The sequence below is a fragment of the Malaclemys terrapin genome, chromosome 7, assembly GCF_027887155.1.
Source record: "Malaclemys terrapin pileata isolate rMalTer1 chromosome 7, rMalTer1.hap1, whole genome shotgun sequence".
NCBI classification, from domain to species: domain Eukaryota; kingdom Metazoa; phylum Chordata; order Testudines; family Emydidae; genus Malaclemys; species Malaclemys terrapin.
Window position 1 is genome coordinate 45488610 of NC_071511.1, and position 27676 is coordinate 45516285.

General features: G+C 49.2%; 1 protein-coding gene across 2 annotated transcripts in view; it reads right to left on the reverse strand.

The window, feature by feature from the left end:
• POC1A (POC1 centriolar protein A) overlaps positions 1-25343 on the reverse strand; it is a 112516-nt gene extending 87173 nt beyond the window's left edge. Inside the window, exons 1-4 of one of the 2 annotated variants that reach the window (XM_054034984.1) lie at positions 25271-25343; positions 15802-15886; positions 12791-12962; positions 7103-7282 (exon numbers count right to left, since the gene is read on the reverse strand). In XM_054034984.1, coding sequence (XP_053890959.1) covers positions 7103-7282; positions 12791-12962; positions 15802-15886; positions 25271-25333 — 500 coding nt within the window. In that variant the 5' untranslated portion in view covers positions 25334-25343. Of the gene's footprint in view, positions 1-7102; positions 7283-12790; positions 12963-15801; positions 15887-16970; positions 17122-25270 lie in introns of those variants that run through there. The other variant, XM_054034985.1, reaches the window with a different exon arrangement.
• Positions 25344-27676: the final 2333 nt, after the last annotated feature.

Below are 27676 nucleotides of genomic sequence, written 5' to 3' on the forward strand. Positions count from 1 at the left end.
TCTGGATACCTTACTCATGGTAGGATACATCTTAGGGTTTGTCTACAGCAATATTTAGTTCACAGCATGCTGGGACGTAAATCCACCCCACACTAGCCTGCCATGCACTAAATGTCATTGTGGACCCTGCTGTTCTCTAGTGCACTTCGATCTACTCACATTTCAAAGCAGGGTAGATCAAAGTGCACTAGGGAATGGTTAGTGTGTAGCAGCAGGGTCCATGGACATTTAGCATATGGTAGATTTACACCCCAGCTTGCTGCAAATTAAATGTTCATGTACTCAAGTACTTACTCTGAGTAGTCCCACTGATGTCAATACGACTACTTGAGGAGCAAGGGTAGCCGAATGCAGAGCTAAATCTGCAAAGCTGATTTCTATGATTACTGAGAAAAGCAACCTAAAAGGACTGAAATTATTGAACAGCATGCAGATAGATTAAACGACTCTTCAGAAAAAATGGTTAAACTGATTTCAGATCATCTATCCTACTTGTTTTCAAGTAAGGCTGTTTCAAGTGCTTCATTTCTAGGCCCTGCTTCGGACAATTTCTAGATTCACTACCAGTAGGAAAGGTAATTTATTTGTCCTCAAAATGACTATATTTCTGGTTAGGGCTGTTAGGAGAAGTTCAAAATAGACAACAGTAACTGTAGAAACACTATTTGACATTACCAGAAAAGTGCAACCTTAAGCCGCCCTCTCCAACAATGTCACGTAGGCAAGTAGTACCACGGAGATCGACACATCTACTCACATGCATAAATCTTTACAGGATTAAGGCTTTAGGTTGCAATGAAAGAATTACAGCCATGTGTATAACATAATGGGTGTGACGTTGCACTATATGATTTTATGAAAATATGCTGAGTGTGAATATAATGTAACTGGAATATGCTTCATGCAAAAGGTCTCATGTAAGGTATCATTACAAATCTTATAATCTACTGAGTGTGGTCATCCTGTTTGTATGTATCTATCATTCTTGTATCTGAAACTAGAAATATGAAATATAACTCTGAGGGCCTACTGTAATTATGCAAAGTGTGGGCCAATAACGGTGGTTTGGAATCTTGATGGCTCTCATCAACCAGGACAATTGACTGTGGATGGCTCTGTTTGCTTGCAGGCCTTCCTGTGAGTCAGGCTGGGAGGAATGAAGGCTTGGGGTCTCACAGGACATGTGACCATGTCACCTGGTACTGAAATCCATCTTAAACCTGGTGCTTTCCTATTTAGAAAGGGGGGGAGGGGGAACCCCAGAGAGGAACAAAGGACTCCCACCTTGTGCAAAAGTTATATAAGGGAGTGGAACAGAACAAAGGGGGCTGAGAAATCCCCTAGCTACCACCTGAGCTGGAACAAGGGCTGTACCAGGGGAAAGGATTGTGCCCAGACTAGGAAGGCATCCAGTCTGTGATAGAAGCTTATTGAAACATCTCTGAGGGTGAGATTATCTGTAATCACTTTCTTACTGTATTAGGCATAGGCTTGCGTGTTTTATTTTATTTTGCTTGGTAATTCACTTTGCTGTGTCTGTTATTACTTGGAACCACTTAAATCCTACTTTCTGTATTTAATACAATCACTTTTTACTTAACCCAGCGTATGTATTAATACCTGGGGGGGGGGGGGGGGGGACAAACAACTGTGCATATCCCTCTATCAGTGTTATAAAGGGCAAACAATTTATGAGTTTACCCTGTATAAGCTTTATACAGGGTAAAATGGATTTATTTGGGGTTTGGACCCCATTGGGAGCTGGGAATCTGAGTGTTAGAGACAGGAACACTTCTTAAGTGGTTTTCAGTTAAGCCTGCAGCGTTTAGGGGACATCGTTCAGACCTGGTCTGGGTTTGCAGCACACAACCATGTCTGGCTCAAACTAGGCAAGGTTCTGGAGTCCCAAGCTGCCAGGAAAAACAGGTTAGAAGTAGTCTCAGCACATCAGTTGGCAAACCCAAAGTGGTTTCTGTGATCCAAGCCGTCACAATGGGGATAAACACTATTTCCAATATCCAATCAGGGTATGAAGAAGTGAAACAGAAGTGCATCAGGGTAAGAAGAAGTGAAATAGGGCTGAAGTAACTAGACAGTTGGCTTTTCTTCTGAACAGAAAACACAAGAATGGCCATACTAGGTCAGACTAATGGCCCATCTAGCCCTGTAGCCGGTCTTCCAACAGCAACCAGTGCCAGATGCTTCAGAGGGAATGAATAGAACAGGGCAATTTATTGAGTGATCCCTGGATGGGGACCTCGTTCTTTTTTTAATCCAGTTATACTTTTTGCCTTCACAACATCCTCTGATAAGTTCCACAAGTTGACCTGTATGAAAAAGTACTTCCTTTTGTTTGTTTTCAACTTACTGCCTAAAAATTTCATTGACCCCTGATTCTTCCATAAGGTGAAGGAGTAAATAACACTTCCTTATCCACTTTCTCCACACCAAGTCACAATGTTATAGACCTTTATCATATCCCCTCTGAGGTTATATCTTTTCCAAGCTGAAAAGTCCCAGTCTTTTTAATCTCTCCTCCGACGGAAGCTTTTCCATACCCATAATCATTTTTGTTGCCTCTTTCTGTACCTTTTCCAATTCTAATCGATCTTTTTTGAAATGGGAAAAGCAAAATTGCACACAAGGTGTGGGAGTACCATGGATTTATATAGGGGCATTATGATATTTTCTGTCTTGTTATCTATCCCTTTCCTAATGGTCCATAACATGGTTAGCTTTTTTGACTGCTGCTGCACATTAAGATGTTTTCAGAGAACTATCCACGACTCCAAGATCTTTCTTGAGTGACATCACCCTGTATAGAACCCATTGTGATATTACACTCCATGTTTTTATAGAAAGATGCTTATGAGTGTGAATATAATGTAACTGGAATATGCTTTATGCAAAAGGTCTCTTGTAAGGTATCATTACAAAGCTTATGATCTACTGAGTGCATTCATCCTATTTGTTTGCATGTATTATTTCTATGTCTGGCGTTAGGAGAATAAGATATAAACTTGTATTACTCAGGTAAATATGTTAAGTGGAAGCCATTAAGGGTGCTTCAGAATCAATGAACTGTGAATGGTTTTGTTTACCTGTAAGCCTTCCTGTGTAAGTGTCTCCCAGCTACTAGGTAATAAAGAAGGAGGTCTTACAGTGACACGAGACCATGTCACCTGGTACTGGAATCTATCTTAAACCTGGTGCTTTTCCATTTAAAAGGAGTGGGAATCCAGGGAGACAAAAGATTCCCACCTTGTGCCAAAGATATAAAAGGGGGCTGCCAATCATGAGATTGTTACCACCTGAGCTGGAACTAACAAGAACCGTACCAGGGGAAAGGATTAGACCCATACTAAGAAGGAATCTAGTCTGTGAAAGAAGCTTATTAGAACATCTGAGGGTGAGATTTACCTGTATTCAGTTTCTTAAACGTATTCGGCTTAGACTTGCGGGTTTTGTTTTATTTTGCTTGGTAACTTACTTTATTCTGTCTGTTATTACTTGAAACAGTCTTACTTTTTATACTTAATAAAATCACTTTTGTTCATTAACAAACCCAGAGTAAGTGATTAATAAACTGGGGGAGCAAACAGTTGTGCATCTCTCTCTATCAGTGTTATAGAGAGCAGACAATTTATGAGTTTACTCTATATACGCTTTATACAGAATAAAAACGGATTTATTTGGGGGCTTGGACCCATTGGGAGCTGGGTGTCTGAGTGCTGGAGACAGGAGTACTTGCTGAGCTGTTTTCAGTTAAGTCTGCAGCTTTGGCGGCATGGTTCAGACCCTGGGTCTGTGTTGCAGCAGGCTCAACAAGACAAGGTTCTGGAGTCCCAAGCCATCAGAGAAAATGGGCTCAGAGGTGGTTTCAGCACATCAGGTGACAGTCCCAAGGGGGTCTCTGTGACAGAACCCGTCACACCCATCATTTTTTATGTATGGTTAGGATTGTGTTATCCAGTGTGCATTACTTTGAATTTATCAAGATTGAATTTTATCTGCTATTTTGTTGCCCAGTCACCCAGTTTAAGATCCTTCTGTAACTCTTCACAGTCTGCTTTGGACTTGGTTATCTTGAGTAATTTTGTATTGTCTGCAACTATTGCCACCTCACTGTTAACCCCTTTTTCCAGATCATTTATGTAGGTGTTGAACAGCACCAGTCCCACTACAGATTCTTGGACGACCCAGTCATTTACCTCTCTCCAGTCTGAAAACTGACTGTTTATTCCTACCCCTTCTTTCCTATCTTTTAACCAGTTACTGATCCATGAAAGGACCTTCCCTCTTATCCCATGACTGTTTACTTTGCTTAAGAGCCTTTGGTGAGAGACCTTGTCAAAGCATTTCTGAAAGTCCAAGTACACTATATCCACTGGATCACTCTTGTCCACATGTTTGTTGATTCCCTCAAAGAATTCTAATAAATTGGTGAGGCATGATTTCCCTTTACAAAAGCCATGTCAACTCTTCCCCACTATATTGTATTCATCTATGTGTCTGATCATTCTGTTCTTTACTATAGTTTCAACCAATTTTCCTGGTACTGAAGTTAGGTTTACCAGCCTGTAATTGCCAGGATTGCATCTGGAGACTTTTTAAATCATGGGTGTTACATTAGCTATCCTCCAGTCAACTGTACCATGGTCGATTTAAAGGATAAGCTACATACCACAGTTAACAGTTCTGAACTCTTTGGTGAATACCATGTGGTCCTGGTGACTTATTGTTTAATTTATCAAGTTGTTCCAAAACCCACCTCTACTGACACCTCAGTCTGACAGTTCCTCAGATGTGTCACCTAAAAAGAATGTCTCAGGTGTGACAATCTCTCTCACATCCTCTGCAGTGAAGACTGAAGCAAAGAATTCATTTAGGTTCTCCACAATGGCCTAGGCTTCCTAGAATTCTCATTTAGCACCTCCATCATCCACTTGCTCCACTGATTGTTCGGTGGGCTTTGTCCTACTTCTGATGTACTTAAATTTAGCTGTTACTTTTTGTGTTTTTGCTAGCTGCTCTTTAAATTCTTTTTTAGCTGGCCTAATTATATTTTCTGACTTGACAGAATTTATGCTCCTATTTTCCTCAGTGGGATTTGACTTCCAATTTTTAAAGAATGCCTTTTTTCCCCTCTAACCACCTCTTTCAGCAAGTTGTTTAGCCATGGTGGCATTTTTCTGGGTCCTAAAAAAACCCACAACCACACACAGTAAAAGGGTACACATAGTTTAAGCCTATATTATGGTGTTTTTAACGTTTCCATAGAGCTTGCAGGCATCCACTCTTGTGACTGTCCCTTTTAATTTCCTTTTTTTTCTAGTTCCCTTTTTCAAGTTAAGTCAGTGGTTCTCAAACAGGGAGTCATGAGGCTATTAAATGGGGGGGTTGCAAACTGTCAGCCACCACCGCCAAACCGTACTTTGCCTCCAGCACTTATAATAGTGTTAAATATAAAAGTGTGTTTTAATGGGGGGGGAGGGGTGTCACACTCAGAGACTTGCTGTGTGAAAGGGGTCACCAATGCAAAAGTTTGAGAACCACGGAGTTAAATGCTACTGTGGTCAGTTTCATGGGCATTCCGCCCCCCCACAAAGTATGTTAAATTTAATTACATTATGGTCACTATTACTGAGTGGTTCAGCTATATTCACCTCTACGACCAGATCCTGTGCACCATTTAGGACTAAATCAAGAATTGCCTCTCCCTTTGTGGGTTCCACGACTAGCTATTCCAAGAAGCAAATCATTAGCGGTGTCTAGAAACATTTATCTCTGCATCCCATCCTGAGATGACACATACCCACTCAACATGGGGACAGATGAAATCCCCCATTATTACGGGGTTTTCTGTTTTTTTGTAGCCTCTCTAATCTCCCTGAGCATTTCACAATCACCCTTATCATCTTGATCAGGTTGCCAGCAGTATACTCCTACTGCTATAGTCTTATTATTCAAGCACGCAATTTCCATCCATAGAAATTCTATTATACGGTTTGATTCATTTAAGATTGTTACTATAATTGACTTTATGCTTTTATACCCCCACATATACTGCCACTCCCCCACCAGTAAGACCTACTCTATCATTCCTATATTTTCTGTATAGTGGTTTTACCATGTCCTATAGCGGAACAATGGCAAAGTTCCCATGATGCCTATTATATCAATATCCTCATTTAATACCTCAAGTTCAACCATCTTACTATTTAGACTTCTTATATTTGTATACAAGCATTTATAAAGTTTGTCAATATTTAGTTATCTGCCTTTCTTTGACTGTTTCTCTTCAGTTCCTACCTACTTCATCAACTTCTATCATCTCCTCTTTATTAGACTAGATAGTGTCCACTTTAATAAATCCACCCCGCAGGGATGGGTCTGTCCAAACGGTGTGCACCTTCATACCTGTTGGCTTTCCCCCAGTCCTAGTTTAAAAACTCCACTACAAGCTTTTTAATTTTACATGCCAGAAATCTCTTTCCATATTGGTTTAGGTGGAGCCAGTCCTTCCTGCATCGGCTCCTCCTTTCCCAAAAGATTCCCCAATTTCTAATAAACCTAAATCCCTCCTCCCGACACCAGTCTCAGACGACATTGAGACCCTGCTGTTTGACTATCAAACTGGCGCTGCACGTAGAACTGGAAGCATTTTAGAGAATGCCATTATGGAGGACTTAAAAATATCTATATCTATCTTACCTACTGCCCTAAATTCGGCATCCAGGACCACTCTCCTATCTTTCCCTATGCCGTGTACCATGACTACTGGTTCCTCCCCAGCACTGCATACAAGTCTATCTAGGTATCAAGAGGTCTGCAACCTTTGCACCCAGCAGGCAATTCTCCATGCGGTTCTCCCAGTCATCACAAATCCAACTGCTAAAGAAAAAAAGTTTAGATGTTGCATTTACTTGGGGGTTGGGCAACAAGGATATATAGATCTCTATACCTGTTCAAAATTACTTCAGCTCAGGACTGATTTGAAGCATAAGGCTTTTGGTGTTGTTACACCAAAGCCACCTGCTGAATGCACTCTTTGTTTTAAGACATATACCACCACCGTTTTTTGCCAGCAGGTTGTACTTACTTGGCACAGCGAACCCAGTTTATGTGCTGGTTCAAGGAAAAGAGAAATTTCTGTCTGTGAACTGTCCATACTTTGACAGTTTTGTCATCAGAAGCTGTAACCAAGGACTGTCCATCACTGGAGAACTGAACGCTTCTTACAGTTGCCGTATGAGCCTTGAACACAGTAGATTCTCCTTTGCTGGGTAGAAAAAAGAGTGAATGATGTTTTTAAGTTGCACAAGAGGCTAAGACACTATGTTCTAAACAGCCTGAAGCTTGTGTACACTAGACAGTGTTTCTAACCACGATTTCTATGGGTACCATATACATTTATGTTAGGAGGAAGTTGTTGACCTATCCTGAGCAGACAAGTGTTTAGGAACAATATAAAACATCGCACTAAAAGAAACTGCTCTGTTTGATTTTAGTTACTGGAGCCCATCCTAACTTGAGACAGTTTATGTTTGTGTTGTCTATAAAGAGGTAAGAAAAAGGACATGTTTTTAATTCGTGTAAATCAAATAGTCTGCTAAGAAGACTGTTTACATCAGTGATGCTCAACCAGTATACAAAGACAAGAACAATAGTGGCTGAAATTCTGGGCTGGCATCAGGCCTTAATTGTCACTGCAACGAGGAAAAAGAAGGGCATAAAGGAGAGTTTAAATTATAGTCAGATAAACCATTGATACCAAATGGAAGTGTGTCTAATATTTATCACAAGATAACATTACAGCAAATACTTTTCCTACACAGCATCTTCTGAGAAATACATGACTTACTTTTAATCAGACATACCAGAAGTGGGACAAAGTGAGACCAATTTAAAAACACAAACAAGCTACAGAATTTAATATTAAGTATCATTAGTTCTTCCTCTCGCCAACATTTTTCAAGTAGTGCAGAAGGTATTGTTCTGGAAAACAAATACAAGACTGCAGTACAAAATTCTGAGAATTTCAAGATTCAATAGGTGCCTGGTAGGCTACCAGTCCTGCACCACTCCCTTGTGTGGGGGGGGGGGGGCTAGCCACAGCACAATGCTGAACGATCGAAGAGCTCAAGCCAAGAGCTGAATGAGAGAAGTGGTGGGGTTTTCTCATTAAAGATATTTAATGGACCAGCTCCCAAGTGCTGGAACTAGAAATCCAGGTTCTGTTACCAGATTCTTGAACCCTTGAATTCTAAGAGACATTGGGTGCTGCAGAAGGCATGCACTCAGGCCCTGGGAAGAGACAGATTTCTCTTATCTTTCAAGAGCAAACCCCCATTTGACTAGCTCCAAAATAAATCCCATCCAGTCCTAATCTGCCAAAAGACTAGTGGCCTCAAGTCTTAAAGGCTGACAAGGGAAAGGGAATTCTGGGTTCTGAAAGCTATATAGAATATCCCCTAGTTTTAAAGAGAGACTATTGGTAACTTTTTTTTTTGCCAACTCAAAAAGCTTCAATTGGCATTTAAATTAAATAATAGTGTGAAGTGTTAAAATTTGTAAACATGGTCCAACAACAAATCTAAGACCCCAATTCTGTAATCTATTCCCTGCAGACAAATTCTGCACCCATATGAAGCCCCAGTTAATTCAAAGGGGGTCCATTTGCTGAGAACAGTTTGCAGGGGCCCCAAGTATTTTACCAAGAGGTCCTTTCTCCATCTAGTGCAGATCTCTGCTTCTTAGAAACACCCTCCCCCCCCTTATCCACCAGGGAACTGATTGTAAGAGCTCACTGGTCACTCCTGAGAACCTCACAGGGCATTCAGCAGCCAGCCCTCCCGGGTGAGCCCACCCTTAATTCCCTGATCTTGCCATGCTTGCTTGATAATAAGATAAGGTCTCCAGACACGGTCACAATCATCATTGTAAACGCTCATAATAAGGGTAGAAAAAGTGTCTCATTGAGTTTAAATTCTTTATTTTACTAATTAATTTTAAAAAACCCTGGATTAGAGAACAGGATAAGTGGGATCAAGGAAGATCTGAAGAGGAAGGAATCTCAAAATGGATAAAATCCATGTGTTCAGAATAAGACATGCAAATGTTAATTTGGTACTGAACATTTCTGAACTACCTACCTTCATTTTTAATGAAGTCAAGACCTTCTCACACAGCATAACACTAACAGCAATGCTACTAACCTTCATGTTTTGTTAAGTTACTCAAGACTATCCTTACTGCTTTTTAAGTTCTCCCCTCACTAAAGAGATTGCAGCATATTTGACTACATTTAATCAAGCTGTGAATTTAACACACTAAAGAGACATCTGACTTAATCTTGATATTTTCCTTGAATATAGTTCTAGAAGTTCAGTGACTGATAATACTAAACAAACACACAAAACAGTACTGAAAGTTGCCACATAAGGAGCTGCCTCAAGACAGGCACAGGTGGAATAATTCCCTTTCCATTCTAGCTTACTTCTGAAATGGCAACCACACATACAGCTTCAATCATTGAACTAATATTTTCAAGGCACTGAGATTTCATCCAGCACAATTCATTTAAATTCAGTCTCCCCAGAAGATCTAGTCTTTCCACACAATTTACACATTCACTTCCAAGAACTCCAGTAAGTGGTGGTTTTTTTGTTGACTTCATTTTCAGGATTACACATTTTAGCAGCCAGGCTCTGGATGCAGAAGAAGAAACTGTCACTCCCTTTTTTCTGTCTAGATGGATGAACAATGAGGTTAAATTTTAATCAAATATAATTTATCTAGTGTCTTTAAATAATATACATATTTTTATAATCAATTGAGTCATATTTCTTCCAGGGAAGTTCTACTAAACAGAAGTTAACTATAACTGAAATTGCAATCTGCACATTTTCATCCTGCTTCAATGTAAGTGTAGCTTAACTTTATCCAATTTCATTGTAAAATGGATCTATTGTACAGCCATGGTGTCATTATGAAATGACAGTACCAGTACAATGGCACCTCCATATTAAAAGAAATTGAGATTTGCACTAAAAGCAGGGATTAAACTTTTGTTATATACGAATAATAGTGCATCTTCCCTAAATGTATTACTCACTCTGAGTACAGAACAAAAATTTAAAGAATTTACAAGAGAGCCTATTAGTTTATGAATAAAAGTTTTTTAAAATGAGTTTTGAGGCTGGGGGGGCAGCGTAATTTTTTTTTTATTCTTCTAGCAAATAGATTCTGGATTTTTTAAAATCTGACTCACTTCTAGATTGTAACAAGAACTAGGGCACAGGCTAATTTAGGCTTACTGTGTTAGCAAAAAAAATTAATACAATTACTGAGCCATAAACCATTCCAACAAAAATAGAAATGATTAATTTTATAATATCTTCCCTGCTTCCTGGGCTGCTGTGTTTAGTTTCAATTGCTAAAGAGTACAAACCAAACACCAATAAGAGAGACCCACCACGAGTCTGCTTCCCTCTCAGGGCCCAGACTCACTATTTCTTTATAGTCTTTAAACGGGGGCTACCATATGTCCGGATTTCCCCGGACATGTCCGACTTTTCGGTCTATAAATAGCCGTCCGGGGCAGATTTTTAAAAATCTAAAAACATCCGGGATTTCCCCCCGGTCGGCTATTTATAGATAGAAAAGCAGCGGCCAAGCACAGCTGGGCACCCAAAGCCCCTTCCCGGCTCCCCCCATCCCCTGCAGCCTTACCATGCTGTTTGGCACGCAGCTGTCTTCCCCCTCCTCCCCTCCCCTGAACGCTCCGCCCCCTGCTCCTCCCCCTCCCCTGCTTCCCGCCAATCAGATCTTCGCGGGAAGTCTGAAAAGAAGCAGGGGCAGGCGGGAGGCAGCAGCAGCTAAGCTGGGGCGGGGGGGGGGGGCGCGCTCCGGGCCCCAGCAGCGCCAGCCGAGCACCTCCGGCCCGGCCCCAAACCCCACGACCCCGGCCAGAGCATAGCCCGATTCCTGGGCTCTTTAAAGCCGGCCCTGGTCAGGGGACAGGGAGGGGGGGTTGGATGGGTCGGGAGTTGGGGGGGGGGGGGCTGTCAGGGGGGCAAGGGTGTGGAGAGGGGTTGGGACAGTCAGGGACAGGGAGCAGGGGGGGTTAGATGGGTCGGGGGGGGGCTGTCAGGGAGGCAGGGGTGTGGAGAGGGGTTGGGACAGTCAGGGACAGGGAGCAGGGGGGGTTAGATGGGTCTGGGGTTCTGGAGGGGCTGTCGGGGGCAAGGGTGTGGAGAGGGGTCGAGGTAGGCAGGTAGCAGAGGGGGTTGGATGGGTCAGGAGTTCTGGGGGTCCTGTCGGGGGCAGGGAGCAGTTGGATAGGGCATGGGAGTCCCCGGGGGTCTGTCTGGGGGCGGGGGTGTGAATATGGGGTGGGGGTGTGGATAAGGGTTGGGACAGTCAGGGGACAGGTAGGGTCATAGGGCGTTCTCAGGAGGGGGCAGTCAGGGGACAAGAAGCAGGGCAGCTTAGATAAGCGGTGGGGTCCTAGGGGGCCATTAGTGGCAGGGGTCCCAGGAGGGGGCAGTCAGGGGACAAGGAGCGGGGGGGGGTTGGGGGTTCTGAGGGGGGCAATCAGGGGGTGGGAAGTGGGAGGGAGTGGATGGGGGCAGGGGCGGGACTAGAGCAGGGCTCCTTCCCCCCCCCAGTGTCCTCTTTTTTGCTTGTGGAAATATGGTAACCCTATTTAAACAGTAGCACTCCCCAGAAAGCCACCCTTCCCCAGCTCTCTGGGCTGGAATCCTCATGCTGGCTACCACATAAAGGGGAAGATCACTTCCCCAATTTAGTGAAAGAGGAGGGAGACATTCTCAGCTCCATAGAGAGGAGCAACAGATGTTACTTGTAGAAAAAGAAAAGTTGCAGACAGAAGCGTGATACGAGTCCATTTTGCACGCACGCCTTTGCCACTTACGGTGTATTTCAGTGGGATGAGTAGTAGATAGGCCTGCTCTGGGCTAACTAACATACTTCGAACATTTTAAAACAGCAGCACAGAGTCTGGATGGTTAGAGGAATGTTAAAAATAATGGTTAGCAGCTGCCAGACAAGCTTCTCAAAGCATGTTACAAACATCAAACTAAGTCTTCTAATCTCCCAGTTAGGTAGGCCACCATCACAATTTTAGAAGTGACGAAAACTGAGGCACAGAAAGGGTAAGGTCCCATGCAAGTCCATGACAGCATCAAAAATTTAGGTCTCCTGACTTCCAGGCCTTTGTTTTAGCCATATACCATCATTCTGCTATTAATGGGACAGGGAGTTATTAATCTTTAAGTCAACAATTAAAATTTAAAACCAGAAGTCATGAAAAGTCACCCATTGTTTGGTGGACTACAACAAGCAAGTCAGAAATCCAATTCCTAGAACAGATGCCTATATTACAAAAACTGAGCACTGTATTTGTTAGTGCCAGAGCAAAGCTAAGGACTAATGATCCATGAAACATGAACTGGGAGGGACACCAGTAAGTAACTATTTAAGTACAGTATTACAGCTGTGTCAGGAAGTTTACGCTGATATTGTCTGTGCTGTACCTGATCTGTAGACAGAGGATTTCAGTCTCTAGGGCTAACAAGCTGGCATCTTCTCCAGGACTAAATTCACTTTATAGAAGAGTTCTATGCAGAATGGCTGTTGCATCACCTAATATTTTTTCCTTTAGCAAATAACGGATTCCCCAACCCCCACACTGGAGCACTCCTGCCAGTGGAAATCACACACCACAAACTTAACATAAAAGAGTTAGGAAGCAGGATATACTTACACATTTGGAACCCATAAACGGACAGTTTTGTCTCTGGAGCCTGAGGCCACCAGATGGCCAGAAGGTGAAAACTGAACACACATCACTGCATCTTTGTGACCCACAAAGCGATAGGCTCTCATTTGGGGTCTCATACTCCAGATCATCAAGCACGAATCCATAGAGCCACTTGCTAAATTTAGAGGAAAAAGACTCATTTAATATCTTCTCTGAGTACACTGGAACAAATATACACACTGAAGGGATCAGCACACAGATTTCAGCCCTTTCAAACACTGGTTCTCTCCACTGAATTAAGACCTTTGTTAACCCTGGGGCACCACTACACTTCTATATTTTATTGGCAATTCAAACCAACCATTCAGAATCACTTATTAATTGAAAGCAGGCATGGCAACCCAAGCTAAGAGTTAGTTCATGTAATTCTGTTATTGCACTAAACAAACAAAAAAGTACAAACATTGTAAGAGATATTCTAATAGAAGGCAATACACACATGTGCAGAGCCCCTAAGATTTGAGGCTCAGTGTCTCTTCATCGAAAGATTTTTTTCTGTTGGAGAGCAAACAGCAGTCACGACATTGCTTGGTTAATTATCCAAATGTAGATACACAAAGCAGACAAGTCCAGCAAGTTAGAGACATATAGAAAAAACACTTGTGACAGTGCTTTGTGCCCCAGGAACCCAGCTTTTCTATGGTTACACAGTTACCAACATATCCTTCTGAGGCACTGCTTCAGATGAATGTTCCCAGCCTTCTCTATGCCACTGACCCTGATGAAAGTGCAGCTTCCCCTACAGCCTGCCATGTTTTATATGTCCGTAGTGCAGTGGACACTTACTGTGACGTATAATGGCACAGATATTCAATGGCAACTTACAGAAAAATATTAGACAACAAACCTCTAAAATGGTGACAATTAAAATCTCTCTTCAAACTAATCCTACATTTAAACTACAGAAACTTTGTGGGAAAGGGGTTGATTTGGGGGGGGGGGGGGGGGGTTTAAAGCAAAAAAACAAAAACAAAAAACAAAACACCAGACAACTATGTGGTATAAAAATTTTAGCCTGCCAACAGACAAAAGCATCATCTTTATGTTCCTGTCAGAGCACCAAGTGGGACATATCTCCAGTGAACGTAAAACATGCCTAGAAAGAAAACAGATCAGTTTTTGATACTAGGTTTAGATGTTATAGTATCATAATCACAAGAAGATTTTAATTCATTTCAGTTGTGGCAAAGTACCAAATAGCTTTTGCTGGAAACATCCTTTTATTTCACAGTCATTTCAATACAAAAAAAGAATAGCTCTCTCCTTTCTTGGATAGGATTCAGGATTAACCTAGGTCAGTGTTTGTCAAACTGGGGTTGCCACTTGTGTAGGGAAAGCCCCTGGCGGGCCAGAACGGTTTGTTTACCTGCCCCGTCCGCAGGTCCAGCTGATCATGGCTCCCACTGGCCGCAGTTCGCTGCTCCAGGCCAATGGGAGCTACTGGAAGCGGCACAGGCCGAGGGACTTACTGGCCGCCTCTTCCAGCAGCCCCCATTGACCTGTGGACAGGGCAGATAAACAAACCAGCCCGGCTCACCAGGGGCTTTCCCTATACAAGTGGCAACCCCAGTTTGAGAAACAATGACCTAGACCCATTTCAGAGAGGATGTTCCATTATTCATGTTCCTTTAAAGGGAAAAAATTCATACATTTCCATTCAGTGGCTTTTTGCCAGCAACATCTTTCCCTAAAAAACTTTAGGATTAAAATAAAGAAGGCAGCTAAAAATATGTGGATTGAGGACAGGGCTGAGACTCTAGAGATATTAATTCTATTCCTAAGTATGCTACTGATTCACTGTATGATGAAGTTACTTAACTGCAGTACCACAATTTCCCTATCTATGAAATGGGGAAAATAGCACTTCACTATCTCTGTAAAGCACTCTGAGATATAAGCAGTATTTTGCAGTTTATTATTGGCGAGTCATTAATAGCATTGGGTAGGGTAAACACCCCAGTAAAATGGCATCAAATGAAAGCTCACTTCTTCAGCTTAAAAATATGAAGAATCAAATATAAAGGATGGGAAGTGTACAGGTTGCTTGAATATAGAGTAGCTGACTCAATATACCTGACTCAAATATTTTGAGTCTTCCTGCCTGCATTTTCATTCATAGAAGTGCTGTACCCACAGCACTTGCTATGTAGGACTGTAGCACTGCTCTTGCTCTGCAGTTGCTGGCCTGAACATAAAAAGAAGCCAGAGCAAGGGAAGGGAGACAGGAAACAAAACAAGAACAAAGGAGCCACTGAGAAACAAAAGGGAAACAGGGTAGGAGGGAGTGGTAATTAAGAGAATATGCTTAACTTTGATAACCCTTTGCTCTGAAAATTAGGGACTATGTGGGTTACCAGGATCCTGATAAGGGATACTGAAATATGCTTTCTGACCACCTATTGGACTACTGAATTTCAAGGTGCTTAGCCCTGCTGTATCTGTATGTGTCTACTGGGCACCTCTGTTCACCACCTCTGCAACAGACATAGCAATTCTCTCCCGTACTAAAAAGCACAGTGGGCCTCAATGTAAGTAGTAGGCCAATGGATAACTGTCAATTTCTATTCGGTTCTCAGGAAAGACAACTAATTACAATGCATTGCATTGTATTAATGGACAGTAGAAGGAAAACAAGCCTTGGTTTAATCACACCAAGTAAAAGTGAAGTTTTACCATACAGTGGTTTCAGAATAAAGTGAGGCACACAAATATGCAAGACACAGTGTAACACTCAATGCTCCTTGCGACTTTGCCAGGATAAACACGCACACACTTAAAAATGCCATTTCTAGAATTTAAGCAAAAATGTGGGCCTTTCAGCCTTGAAAATAACTCTTCAGTGATCTACAAGTGATTATTTCTGAGCCTGTTTTGTAACTCAGCAGGTCTTTTAATTACATGGAAAAAAGAAGAGACTTGTCAGGTGACTGTCGGAACATAAAAAGATAATTTACCCAATTGCTTCTTATTGAGACTGAAATCCACACTAGTGATGGCATCTCGATGGCCTTTAAAGTGTTTCTCCAGAGATGGGTCCTCCTGAAAGACAATAAAATTTAAAGAATATAGGCTAATGTTAATAGAATATCAGAGTTGGAAGGGACCTCAGGAGATCATCTAGTCCAACCCCCTGCTCAAAGCAGGACCAATCCCCAGACAAATTTTTGCCACAGTTCCCTAAACAGCCCCCTCAAGGGCTGAACTCACAACCCTGGGTTTAGTAGGCTAATGCTGAAACCACTGAGTTATTAATAGGGACCTTAGCACAATAAAAAAAATTACATATTTTGATGACAAGGCTTGGCAATTTCCCCACCCTAAAATATTCAAGGCCAGATTTCCAAAAAGAATAGCCCAGCACTGGGTGATAAAACAGTATGCGTGCAACTACTTGTATAATTATGCATATAATTACAGAAACAGTACATGCAGCTAGTCAGTTGCACATCAAAGGAAAGGTGTGGGGGAAGGACAAAAAAGCAGCAGAACAGAAAGATCAGAAATAGCAGCAGGGTAGCTAGAACATCATTATCTCACATCATTTGTATGCTTAATGAGATTTGTGAGACACCAGACATTGGTGGCCAACTACCAAAGTATATTTTTTTAGCCCACGAGGCTACAAAGCAATAAACCTAGTTGCAAAAGACACCTCCAAAAAGTGCGGGTGATTTCACTAAGAATTCATAAAAATAGTTTTGGTTTTTAAAACGCCAGCAGGGAAATCCTCACGGATCCAGTTACTGCACGTCTCCCTCCCTGTGCCTAACCCAATCGGCCCCTAGCTCAGAAAGGAAAGTGTTCGCGCTCCTTTGCAAACGGATTGGGGGCTGCATCGAGCACCCCACAAGGCCACACAACAAAACTCAAAGGCCCTGTCCCGCAGCTCGGCCAGGCTTCAGGATCCTGCAGGGAAGTACCCGGCAAAGCCCCCCCCGGAGAACGGCCACCACCTGCGGGGGGGGCGGGGGGGAGCAGAGCCGCGGGGCGCGCGGGCTCTGCGGTTAGCAATGACTTTTTGCAATAGTAACAGGGCTGCAACACCCCTCCCTTAGCCCCTGGCCCCACCCAGCCCCGGCAAACTTAGCCCCCCCGGCCCCACTCCCAGCGCCCCGGCCCCTACCAGGCCGGCGGCAGCGGCGGCCATGGCGTGAGGCGGGAGCTGCCGGGCCTGTCGCTCTGGCCGCGGCGCAGGTTCAGTTTCCGCGCCTCCCGGGCCGCCTTAGTAACGGCGTCAGGCCCTTAAAGGGAAGGCCGGGCCGGGCCGGGCATCGCCTCCGACAGGAAAAGCGGCCGGGGCTCGCTTGGCGTCATGCCGGGGCGGGGAACATGGGCGCGCGCGCTCCTGCTGGATGCGTGCACACTCGTTCTTACACACTCAGTTCCTTCAGCTGTGCACACTTCTGCTGTCTGACACACATACTGTTCACGTGTACACATTCATACACACACACTTCACATGTGCACACATGCAATTCACACATTACTCCTGAGGCCTTCTATACCAAAAAATAAAAATTCTGCACCAAGAAATTAAAAATTCTGGGCACAATATTTTAAAATTCTGCAAGTTTTATTTGTCAATAAATAAATGCAGATGTTCCAGCATGGCAGTGGGGAGCACAGGCCACTGGCTGCATGAAGGTGGGAGCTCAGCCTGCAGACACCACATCCTGGGGACATAGACTCACTGGTGAGGCTGCATTAGGGTTACCATACGTCCGGATTTTCCCGGACATGTCCGGCTTTTGGGGGCTCAAATCCCCGTCCGGGGGGAAATCCCCCAAAAGCCGGGCATGTCCGGGAAAATCGGGAGGGAGGGCTGGGCCGGGGTCGCGGTGCCAGGCGCGCGGTGCCGGGCCGGGAGCCGGGCCGGGGCCGCGGGGTCGGGCCGCCGAGGGGGTGCGCTGGGCCGCGGGGCTGGGAGCCGGGGGGTCGGGCCGGGAGCCGGGCCGCCGGGGGGGTGCGCGGGGCCGGGCCGGGAGCCGGGGGGTCGGGCCGGGAGCCGGGCCGCCGGGGGGGTTCGCGGGGCCGGGAGCCGGGGGGTCGGGCCGGGAGCCGGGCCGCCGGGGGGGTGCGCGGGGCCGGGCCGGGAGCCGGGGGGTCGGGCCGGGAGCCGGGCCGCCGGGGGGGTTCGCGGGGCCGGGCCGGGAGCCGGGCCGCCGGGGGGGGGTGCGCTGGGCCGCGGGGCCGGGGGGGTCCGCGGGGCCGGGAGCCGGGGGGTCGGGCCGGGAGCCGGGCCGCTGGGGCGTGCGCTGGGGGGGGGTGCGCTGGGCAGCGGGGTCGGGCCGCCGGGGGGGGTGCGCTGGGCCGCGGGGTCGGGCCGCCGAGGGGGTGCGCTGGGCCGCGGGGCTGGGAGCCGGGGGGTCGGGCCGGGAGCCGGGCCGCCGGGGGGGTGCGCGGGGCCGGGCCGGGAGCCGGGGGGTCGGGCCGGGAGCCGGGCCGCCGGGGGGGTTCGCGGGGCCGGGAGCCGGGGGGTCGGGCCGGGAGCCGGGCCGCCGGGGGGGTTCGCGGGGCCGGGCCGGGAGCCGGGCCGCCGGGGGGGGTGCGCTGGGCCGCGGGGCCGGGGGGGTCCGCGGGGCCGGGAGCCAGGGGGTCGGGCCGGGAGCCGGGCCGCTGGGGCGTGCGCTGGGGGGGGGGTGCGCTGGGCAGCGGGGTCGGGCCGCCGGGGGGGGTGCGCTGGGCAGCGGGGTCGGGCCGCCGGGGGGGTGCGCGGGGCCGGGAGGTCGGGCCGGGAGCCGGGCCGCCGGGGGGGTGCGTTGGGCCGGGAGCCGGGGGGTCGGGCCGGGAGCCGGGCCGCCGGGGTGGTGCGCTGGGCCGCCGGGGCCGGGATCCGGGGGGGTGTGCTGGGCCGCCGGGGCCGGGATCCGGGGGGTGCGCTGGGCCGCCGGGGGCCGGCAGTGCTGGGCGGGCCGGGGGTGGTCGGCCGGGGGCCAGGGCCGGCACCCGAGGGCCCGAGCCGACCCAGGCTGGAGCCGCCGGGGGGGCCAGCCTGGGCCGCACCTCCTCCCCCCACATCCCCCCTTACCTGCCCAGGCTTCCCGCGAATTAAATGTTCGCGAGAAGCAGGGGAGGGGGCGGAGACTTTGGGGAGGGGGTGGAGTTGGGGCGGGGGAGGGGGCGGGGCCAGGGCCCCGTGGAGTGTCCTCCTTTTGGAGGCACAAAATATGGTAACCCTAGGCTGCATCCGACCTTGACACGGCACAAGGCCTGGGCCTGCCCCTCTGTGCCAGGCGCACCAGGTGTGGGGCAGGCAGGATCCAAATGTGGAGGGGCTCAGTGTGGGGTGAAAGGATTCTGTGTGGGACAATCTGGGCGCAAGCAGCTCAGTGGGGAGGTTAGGCAGGTTGCCAACTTTCTAATTGAACAAAACCAACACCCTAGTCCCACCCCTTCCCTGAGGCCATGCTTCTTGTCCCACCCCTTCCCCAAGACCATGCCCCCCATTCACTACATTCCCCCTCCCTCCATGGCTCACTCTTCCCCACCCTCACTCACTTTCACTGGGCTGGGGTGGGGGTTGGGGTGTGGGAGGGGGTGAGGGCTCTAACTGGGGGTGCGGGCTCTGGGGTGGGGCCAGAAATGAGGGGTTTGGGATGTGAGAGGGGACTCCGGGCTGGGGCAGGGGGTTGGGGTGAGGAGGGGGTGAGGGCTCCATCTGGGGGTGCAGTTCCTGGAGTGGGGCCAGGGATAAGGGGCTTGGGGTGCAGCAGGGTGATCCAGGCTGGCGGTGGGGCAGAGGGGTTCAGGGTGTGGGAGGGGTCTCTGGGTTGGGGCACGGGGTTGGGGTGCAGGGGAAGGTGAGGCTCTGTACTGGGGTGCAGGCTCTGGAGTGGGGCTGGGGATGAGAGGTTTGGGGTGCAGAAGGGGGCTCTGGGTTGGGAGGGCTCAGGGCTGGGGCAGGGGGTTGGGGTTTGGGGTTGAGGCATGGGCTTACCTCCAGCGGCTCCTGGTCAGCAGCACAGCGGAGGAGTTAAGGCAGGCTTCCTCCCTGTCCTGACTCCACGCTGTGCCCCGGAAGCGGCCAGCAGGTCCAGCTCCTAGGGCAGAGGTGCAGCAGGCGGCTCTGCGTGCTGCTCTTGCCCACAGACACTGCCCCCATAGCTCCCATTGGCCACGGTTCCTGGCCAATGGGAGTGTGGAGCCGGTGCTCGGGGCGGGGGTAGCACACGGAGCTCCATGGCCCCCCCGCTTAGGAGCCGGACCTGCTGGCCGCTTTCAGGGCACAGCGCGGTGCCAGGACAGGTAGGGACTAGCCTGTCTTAGCCCCGCAACACCACCGACCGGACTTTTAATGGCACATGCACATTTGCACACACACACCAGAGCCATTTCAGCTGGTGCTTCCCTCTAACTGTGCTCCCAATTGCCACTGCCTCCCAATTCCCTTGCCTGTATGCCATGCTGTGGGCTGCCCCTACCCTGGTCTAGCTCTGCAACAGGCAGGGAGCTCTTAGCCCCTGTGTGGGGACCCAAAAGCCTTCAGCTCCCCAGCATGCAAGAAATCACGCTTACTAACCTGAAGGGACCACTTCTGGTAGCAGGAGGACAATTCACATCTCATCTACGTGAGGGATGTTTCTTAGTTATAGCCACCAATGCAGCTGAAATAATAGCATCTAGGTCTGATATAGCACTTTTCATCTGCAGCTCTCAAAGGAAACCCCTAGAGTGGACAGATAAACCCTACAACCTGGGATTTACATTGGTGCCATTTACCCTGGTTTCGCTCACGGCTACTGCATGGATGCAAATCATGACTTAGAATGGTTTTGCATGTCGGCGCTAGAGGTTTGCAGTGATGTGAATACACCAGGGTCTGCTCACCATTGGATGAAATCCCCAAGTAGAGTTAGCTGTCAATTTGTTGGAAAATTTCAATTTACCTGCAAATTTTTGATTTTCCATCTTAAAAATCCAAAATGATGGAGGCTGACTGCCAGCCAAGTAGGTCTTGCCAATTTCACTTTCTGCAAGCAGGAAGAAAGTGAAATTGACAAGAAGCCTCCAGGAGAACAGCTGCAAAGGCAACAAATTCTTTTCTGAGAGAACCCAAATGGATTTTTTCTGGAAATTTTGTCATTTTTGACATTTGCCCTGATTCAGGATGAATATTTTTTCAAAAACATAATTTTTTTTATGGGACGGTATTTTCATTTTCTGGCCAGCTGTATCCCCAGTGTCAGAAAAGTCTTCAGATTCTAGCCCCTGAAGCCCTGGGGATCTCTGCTGAGATTGCCTAGAGAAGGCTCCAATGGTGGTGTTGGCTTTAGTGAGATAGACACTTTTCCACCAGACAGCCTCCCCCAGTAACATTAAATCACTAGTAATTTTAGCCAAAACCAATTCTCTAGGGATGAAAAGCTCTATACCTCATTGCCAATCCAATGGGCCATCCAGATTGCCATTTTGTTTTGGAAATCATCAGCCAGACCTGATTAGGACAGCCATCTGTGTCATTTTGAGGGCAGAGATACAGATTCACATTACTAGATGCTGCCACGCAGCTGAGCTCAAAAAGCTCCCAGATCATTAGCTTTGGGGGGGAAAATCTGCATTGCTTCAAGAACGGAGCTTCAGCCAGTATTTCATGTGTCTAAAGAGTGTGGTTCATGAAGCCAGATCTGCAAGCACTTACTAAGCAGCAGAGATAGTGCTTACCACTGCGAGTAACTTTATTGATGTCAGCACTTACACATAAGCATTTTTGCAGGGTCCGTCCCCTATTATAGTTTAAAACTGTTCTATGAAGCAAGGAGTGTGTCTGCCTCAGTGTTCTGTTTACACTGATGATGCTCCATAATAATATTATTGTCATGTACTTCTTGTACATGGTAGGGTGCAGGTCAGGCTCTTGTACCAGATATGCACTGATTACAGGGCTTCCTTTGTAGAGAGATACATCAGATACTCCTGGGGAAATTCTGCACCACTGTGCGCATGCATAATTAATAAGCTGTGCATACTTTTAATTTTTTGTTGCTGCAATTCCACATTTTGCCCACCAGATGGCACTGTAGTGATAGAACAGAGCAGCAGCTCCTGGCCAGCTAGGGAAGAGGAAGAGCCTGCATTCTTCACAGTGCCTGTCAGGCCAGGTCAGGAGACAGGGGCTATGGGGAGACAGACAGTGTGGGGCTGCTGGTGGGAGGTTACAGACAGGGGTTCATAAGGGCTAGTTGGGGAGGACAGACTGGGGCAGAGGCTGAATGGGAGTGGAGGCACAGGGTCACAGGAGGGAGGGAGGTGCAAGGCCAGATGGGGAGGGGATGCAGAGCTACTTTGGGACAGGGGGTGGCTGAGTGGGGGCACAGGGACACATGGGGGCAGGGGTGGGGGTGCAGGGCCACACAGGGACAGAGCAGTGGCTGAGTAGGGACACAGAGACACATGGGACAGGGGGAGGGGGTGCAGGGCCACATAGGGATGGGGAGTGTCTGAGTGAGGGTGCAGGGACACGAGGACAGGGGGTGTAAAGACACATGGGGGTTCAGGGACACATGGAGACAGGGGCAGATGTGCCTGACTGAGGCTAGGGGTCAGCCAGGGTCTGCATGGGGGAAGCTACCTAACAATCCCTCCATGCACCCCCTGCAAAAAACCTGTTCCATACTTTTCCCACCTATACCCAACAACCCTCCAAGTTCACACCCAGGCTCCTTCCCAGCAATCCCTCTCCCTCAGCTCCTTCATTACCAAACTCCCCCAAGCCCTTGCACTGCTTCTGAGGGGTGTGGGAAATACAGTTCTGTATTGTAGTTTACTGTATATACTTGTTCATAAGCCAAATTTTTTTAGTAAAAAAGGGAAGCATCAGAGAAGGGGGTCGGCTTATGAACAGGTATAGAGAGGGAGAGGTGGAACCAGTGGTGAGATGGAGCCGGTTCGCAAGAACCGGTTGTTAAATTTAGACGCCAGTGTAGAACCAGTTCCTAAAGGGGCAGGCGGGTGAGCAAACTCCAGCCCGCGGGACCGTCCTGCCCAGCCCGCCTGAGCTTCCAGCTGGGGAGGCTCCCCCGGCCCCTCCCCCGCTTCCCTCCCCCTTGCAGAGCCCCAGCGTGCCGCACTGCCGGCACCAGTGCTCTGGGCAGCTCTGCAACTCCTGCCGCTTTGAGCGGCATGGTAAGGGGGTGGGGCTGTGAGCTCCAGCGGCTGCGCGGCATCCTTACACAGCAGCATGGTAAGGGGGCTCAGCCGGGGCTGGGAAGAGAGGTTGGATAAGGGGCAGAGAGCGGTTGGAGGGGGCAGAGGCTCTGATGGGGGGCAGTCAGGGGACGGGGAACGGGGGGGGATGGGTAGGCGTGGGAGTTCTGGGGGTCTGTCGGGGTGGTGGTGGATGGGGTCAGGGCAGTCAGGGGACAGGGAGCGGGGCGAGTTGGGTAGGGGGTAGGGTCCAGGGGGGCAGTTAGGGTGGGGGGTCTCGGGAAGGGGTTGTCAGGGGACAAAGAGCGGGGGGAGTTGAGGGCCGTTGATGGGTTGCGGGTTCTGAGGGGGGCAGGACCTGGGTTGGGGTCGGATGAGTGCGGGGGGGGGGGGGGGGGGAGACAGGCACGTGGGGCTTGTACTCACCGCATGGTTCCCTACCAGGTCTTTGGTGGCACTTCAGCGGCAGTGCGGGGGGTCTTCACTCACTCCGGGTGAAGTACCTGCCGCCAAAATGCTGCCGAAAACCCGGAGCAAGTGAAGACACACACACACCCCTGCCGCCAAAGTGCCGCCGAGGATTCGGTAGGGAACCGGTTCTTAGGATTTTGGGAGCTCATCACTGGGTGGGACACAGCCCCTCCCCCTAACAGAGGAGGCAAGGAGAGGCAGCACAGCCAGCAGAGCCAAAAGGGAAGAGGCAGGGCCAGAGTCTCTCCGCTTCTGGCCATGCTGCTCTCTCCCCAGACTCCAAAGCAGCTGCAGTTCCGGGGCTGGCATGCTGCGGCCGCGCCACCTGGCCCTGCTTGCTGGAGCACGCAGGGCTGGTGCAAGGATATTTTGCGACCTAGGGGAAACTTCCACGTTGTCCCCCCGTGACGTTGTGCAGTCTATATGGTTTTATAAAAACTTGATAATAAGTCAATATAAGGTAACTGGGATAGTTTCAGAGAAAATATGGTAATAAGTGAATATAACATAACTGGGATATGCTTCATGCAAAAGGTCTCTCGTAAGGTATCATTACAAAGCTTATAATCTACTGAGTATGATCATCTGATTTGTATAAATGTACCACTCTTGTATCTAAAACTAGAAATATAAAATGTAACTCTGAGGGCCTATTGTAATTATGTAAAGTGTGGGCCATTAATGATGGTTTGGAATCTTGATGACTCCCATTAACCAGGACCATTGTCTGCAGATGGTTGCGTTTACCTATTAGTCTTCCTGTATACATGTGTGCTAGCAAGTGGGCAATGAAGTCTTGCAGTGACATGTGATCACGTCACCTGAACTGGAATCCATCTTTAACCTGGTGCTTTTCCAGTGAGGGGGGGGTGGAAACCCAGAGGGACAAAGGGTTCCCGCCTTATGCAAAAGATATATAAAGGGGTGGAACAGAACAAAGGGGAGAGAGGAGCCATCATGAAGAATCCCCTAGCTATCATCTGAGCTGGAACAAGAGCTGTACCAGGGGAAAGAATTGTGCCCAGGCCTGGAAGGTGTCCAGTCTGAGAGAAACTTACTGAAGCATCTCTGAGGGTGAGATTATCTGTATTTAGTTTGATTAGACATAGATTTGCGCATTTTATTTTATCTTGCTTGGTGACTTACTTTGTTCTGTCTGTTACTACTTGGAACCACTTAAATCCTACTGTCTGTATTTAATAAAATCACTTTTTATTTAGTAATTTACTCAGAGTATGTATTAATACCTGGGGGAGCAAACAGCTGTGTATATCTCTCTATCAGTGTTATAGAGGGCAAACAATTTATGAGTTTGCCCTGCATAAGCTTTATGCAGGGTAAAACGGATTTATCTGGGTTTAGCCCCCATTGGGAGTTGGGCATCTGAGTGCTAAAGACAAGCACACTTCTGGGAGCTGTTTTCAGGTAAACTTGCAGCTTTGGGGCAAGTGATTCAGACCCTGGGTCTGTGTTGCAGCAGACGGGAGTATCTGGCTCAGTAAGACAGGGTGCTGGAGTCCTGAGTTGGCAGGGAAAACAGGAACAGGGGTAGTCTTGGCACATTGGGTGGCAGCTCCCAAGGGGATTTCTGTGATCCAGCCCGTCACACCCCACACCCCCCATAACATCGGTTCATTGAGGGGCAAATCCCAATGAGCCTTTATAGACCCCAGGGGCCAGCCATGTCCAGGGGCTGCTCCCCAGACCAGGTTCCCCCCTCCCCGCCCCTTGAACTCCCCTGGAAGGTGCCCAGCCCCCCCGCAAGCCCTCCCCACCCAACCCGGCGGCCCCCGCCCTGAGTCCACTCACTGGGCCGCTGCAGCAGCTTGGCAGGGAGGAGCTGCCTTCTGGGGGCTCCTGCAGCAGATGCATGTGGGCAGAGGCCCCCATGCACCCCCCTGGCTCCCCCCTCTCTGCGCTGGGGCTCTGCGGCTCCCGGGAGTGTGAGCTGCTGCTGCCCCTCCCCCTCCCAGAGCAGTCTCAGTGCCCCTTGCTCCAGCGGCTGCTCACATGCCCGGGAGCCGCAGAGCCCGAGAGTGGCGAGGGGGGAGTTGGGAGGGCGCACGGGAGCCTCCGCACACATGCATCTGCTGCAGTCTGCAGGTGCCCTGCGGGGGGTGGGGGGGGCACCAGGCCGCAGCCTGGGCAGGAGGGGTGGGGGTTGCAGCTGCTTCCCGCTAGCGGCGCCACTGCCTTTGCAGGGCTCCTGCCCCCCTGCGCCGCGCCGGCTCCTCCATGGCTGGGGCTCACCGCCCCTGCAAGCCCTATGCAATATTATTAAACTGGTGCCCCTATGCCCGATGGCAGCCTGAGCCTGCAGCCCGGCGGGGGCGGGGACGGAGGGACAAGGCAGAAAGAACAACAAGATGCCCGGCCCGGCGGGCGGAGAGTCACAGTTCCCTGCAGAGACCCCTGTACCCTCTCCCTCATGCAGAATGGACATGAAGAAGGTACCTAATTAAAAGCACTAAACTTGGGAGTAAAAAATGTCAGTCACAGGTTTTTTGATATGCTCTGAAGTTTGTCAGACATTTATTTGCAAAACTTTGTAGTAAGGGTGAGTCAGCTGTCTTGCTGAATACGACATTAAATATTATTAGGGTTACCATATTCTGTACCTCCAAATGGAGGACACTCCACGGCCCCCGCCCCCGCCCCCAGCCCCGCCCATACCCCCTCCCCAACCCCGCCCCCTCCCCAAAGTCTCCGCCCCCTCCCCTGCTTCCCGCGAACATTTGATTCGCGGGAAGCCTGAAGCAGGTAAGGAGGGTGTGGGGGGGAGGAGGCGCAGCCCAGGCTAGCCCCCCCGGCGGCTCCAGCCTGGGTCGGCTCGGGCCCTGGGGTGCCGGCCCCGGCCCACCACCCCCGGCCCGCCCAGCACTGCCGGACCCCGGCTCCCCGGCGGCCCGGCTCCCCGCGGGCCCGGCCGACCCGGCTCCCCGCCGGCCCGGCCCCCCGCGGGCCCGGCCGACCCGGCTCCCCGCCGGCCCGGCCGACCCGGCTCCCCGCCGGCCCGGCCCCCCGCCGGCCCGGCCGACCCGGCTCCCCGCCGGCCCGGCTCCCCGCGGGCCCGGCCGACCCGGCTCCCCGCCGGCCCGGCTCCCCGCGGGCCCGGCCGACCCGGCTCCCCGCCGGCCCGGCCGACCCGGCTCCCCGCCGGCCCGGCCCCCCGCGGGCCCGGCCGGCCCGGCTCCCCGCCGGCCCGGCCCCCCGCCGGCCCGGCCGGCCCGGCTCCCCGCCGGCCCGGCCCCCCGCCGGCCCGGCCGACCCGGCTCCCCGCCGGCCCGGCTCCCCGCCGGCCCGGCCGACCCGGCTCCCAGCCCGGACCCCGGCCCGGCACCATGCCCCCGGCCCCGCACCGCCGGCCCCGGCCGAGCACCACCCAGCCCTCCCGATTTTCCCGGACATGCCCGGCTTTTGGGGATTTCCCCCCGGACGGGGATTTGAGCCCCCAAAAGCCGGACATGTCCGGGAAAATCCGGACGTATGGTAACCCTAATATTATGGAATACATGATGCAGCTCTTCTCTGTTTTACATTTTCTTAATCAGTATTTCTACGCTGATTTTATATTTTAAATGTACTCCTAAGCCTTCTTAAAGTAATCATTCCAGATTACTACATATTTAATTCACTGAAACAGACATTATTTTAAATTAATCAGTCACAGAGGTTTAGTGTGTTTTTGCTTTTAGAAAAAGGGAACACTAATTGCTTTTAGAAAAAGGGAACACTAATTTACTGTGTGTGATCTCCATAACAATAGACATGTTTATTAAATTTCACCAACTTTAAAAAATATGTTTCCAAAGATTTTAGGCATAACAAAGGATTTTATATCTTACTAAGGTACTGATTTTGCTTAAAACTAGTTGATCAGATAGTCAGAAGTAAAGAAAGGGAAACTCTGTCCAGCTATCTGGAAGCAAAGGGCTGTTGCTTCCTTCAATGGGGGGTGGGGGGCGGGGAGAGGGGGAGAAGGGAGAAATGGATGGACAGAAAGGACAGGAAGACTTTGGAAGTAAGTTTTTTTACTATAGTAATTAAAATGTGTATTTTAGATAAGGGTGGTCTTTTGAAGAATGTATTTAGCCATAAATGCTTGGATCTTCAGACATATGGTTTTTTAAAGATGATTGTGCATCTAAAAATCTATGCAAGGATTTTTTAGAGATGTGATTTTATAATCTTCACCAACTAAATATTTTTAAAGCA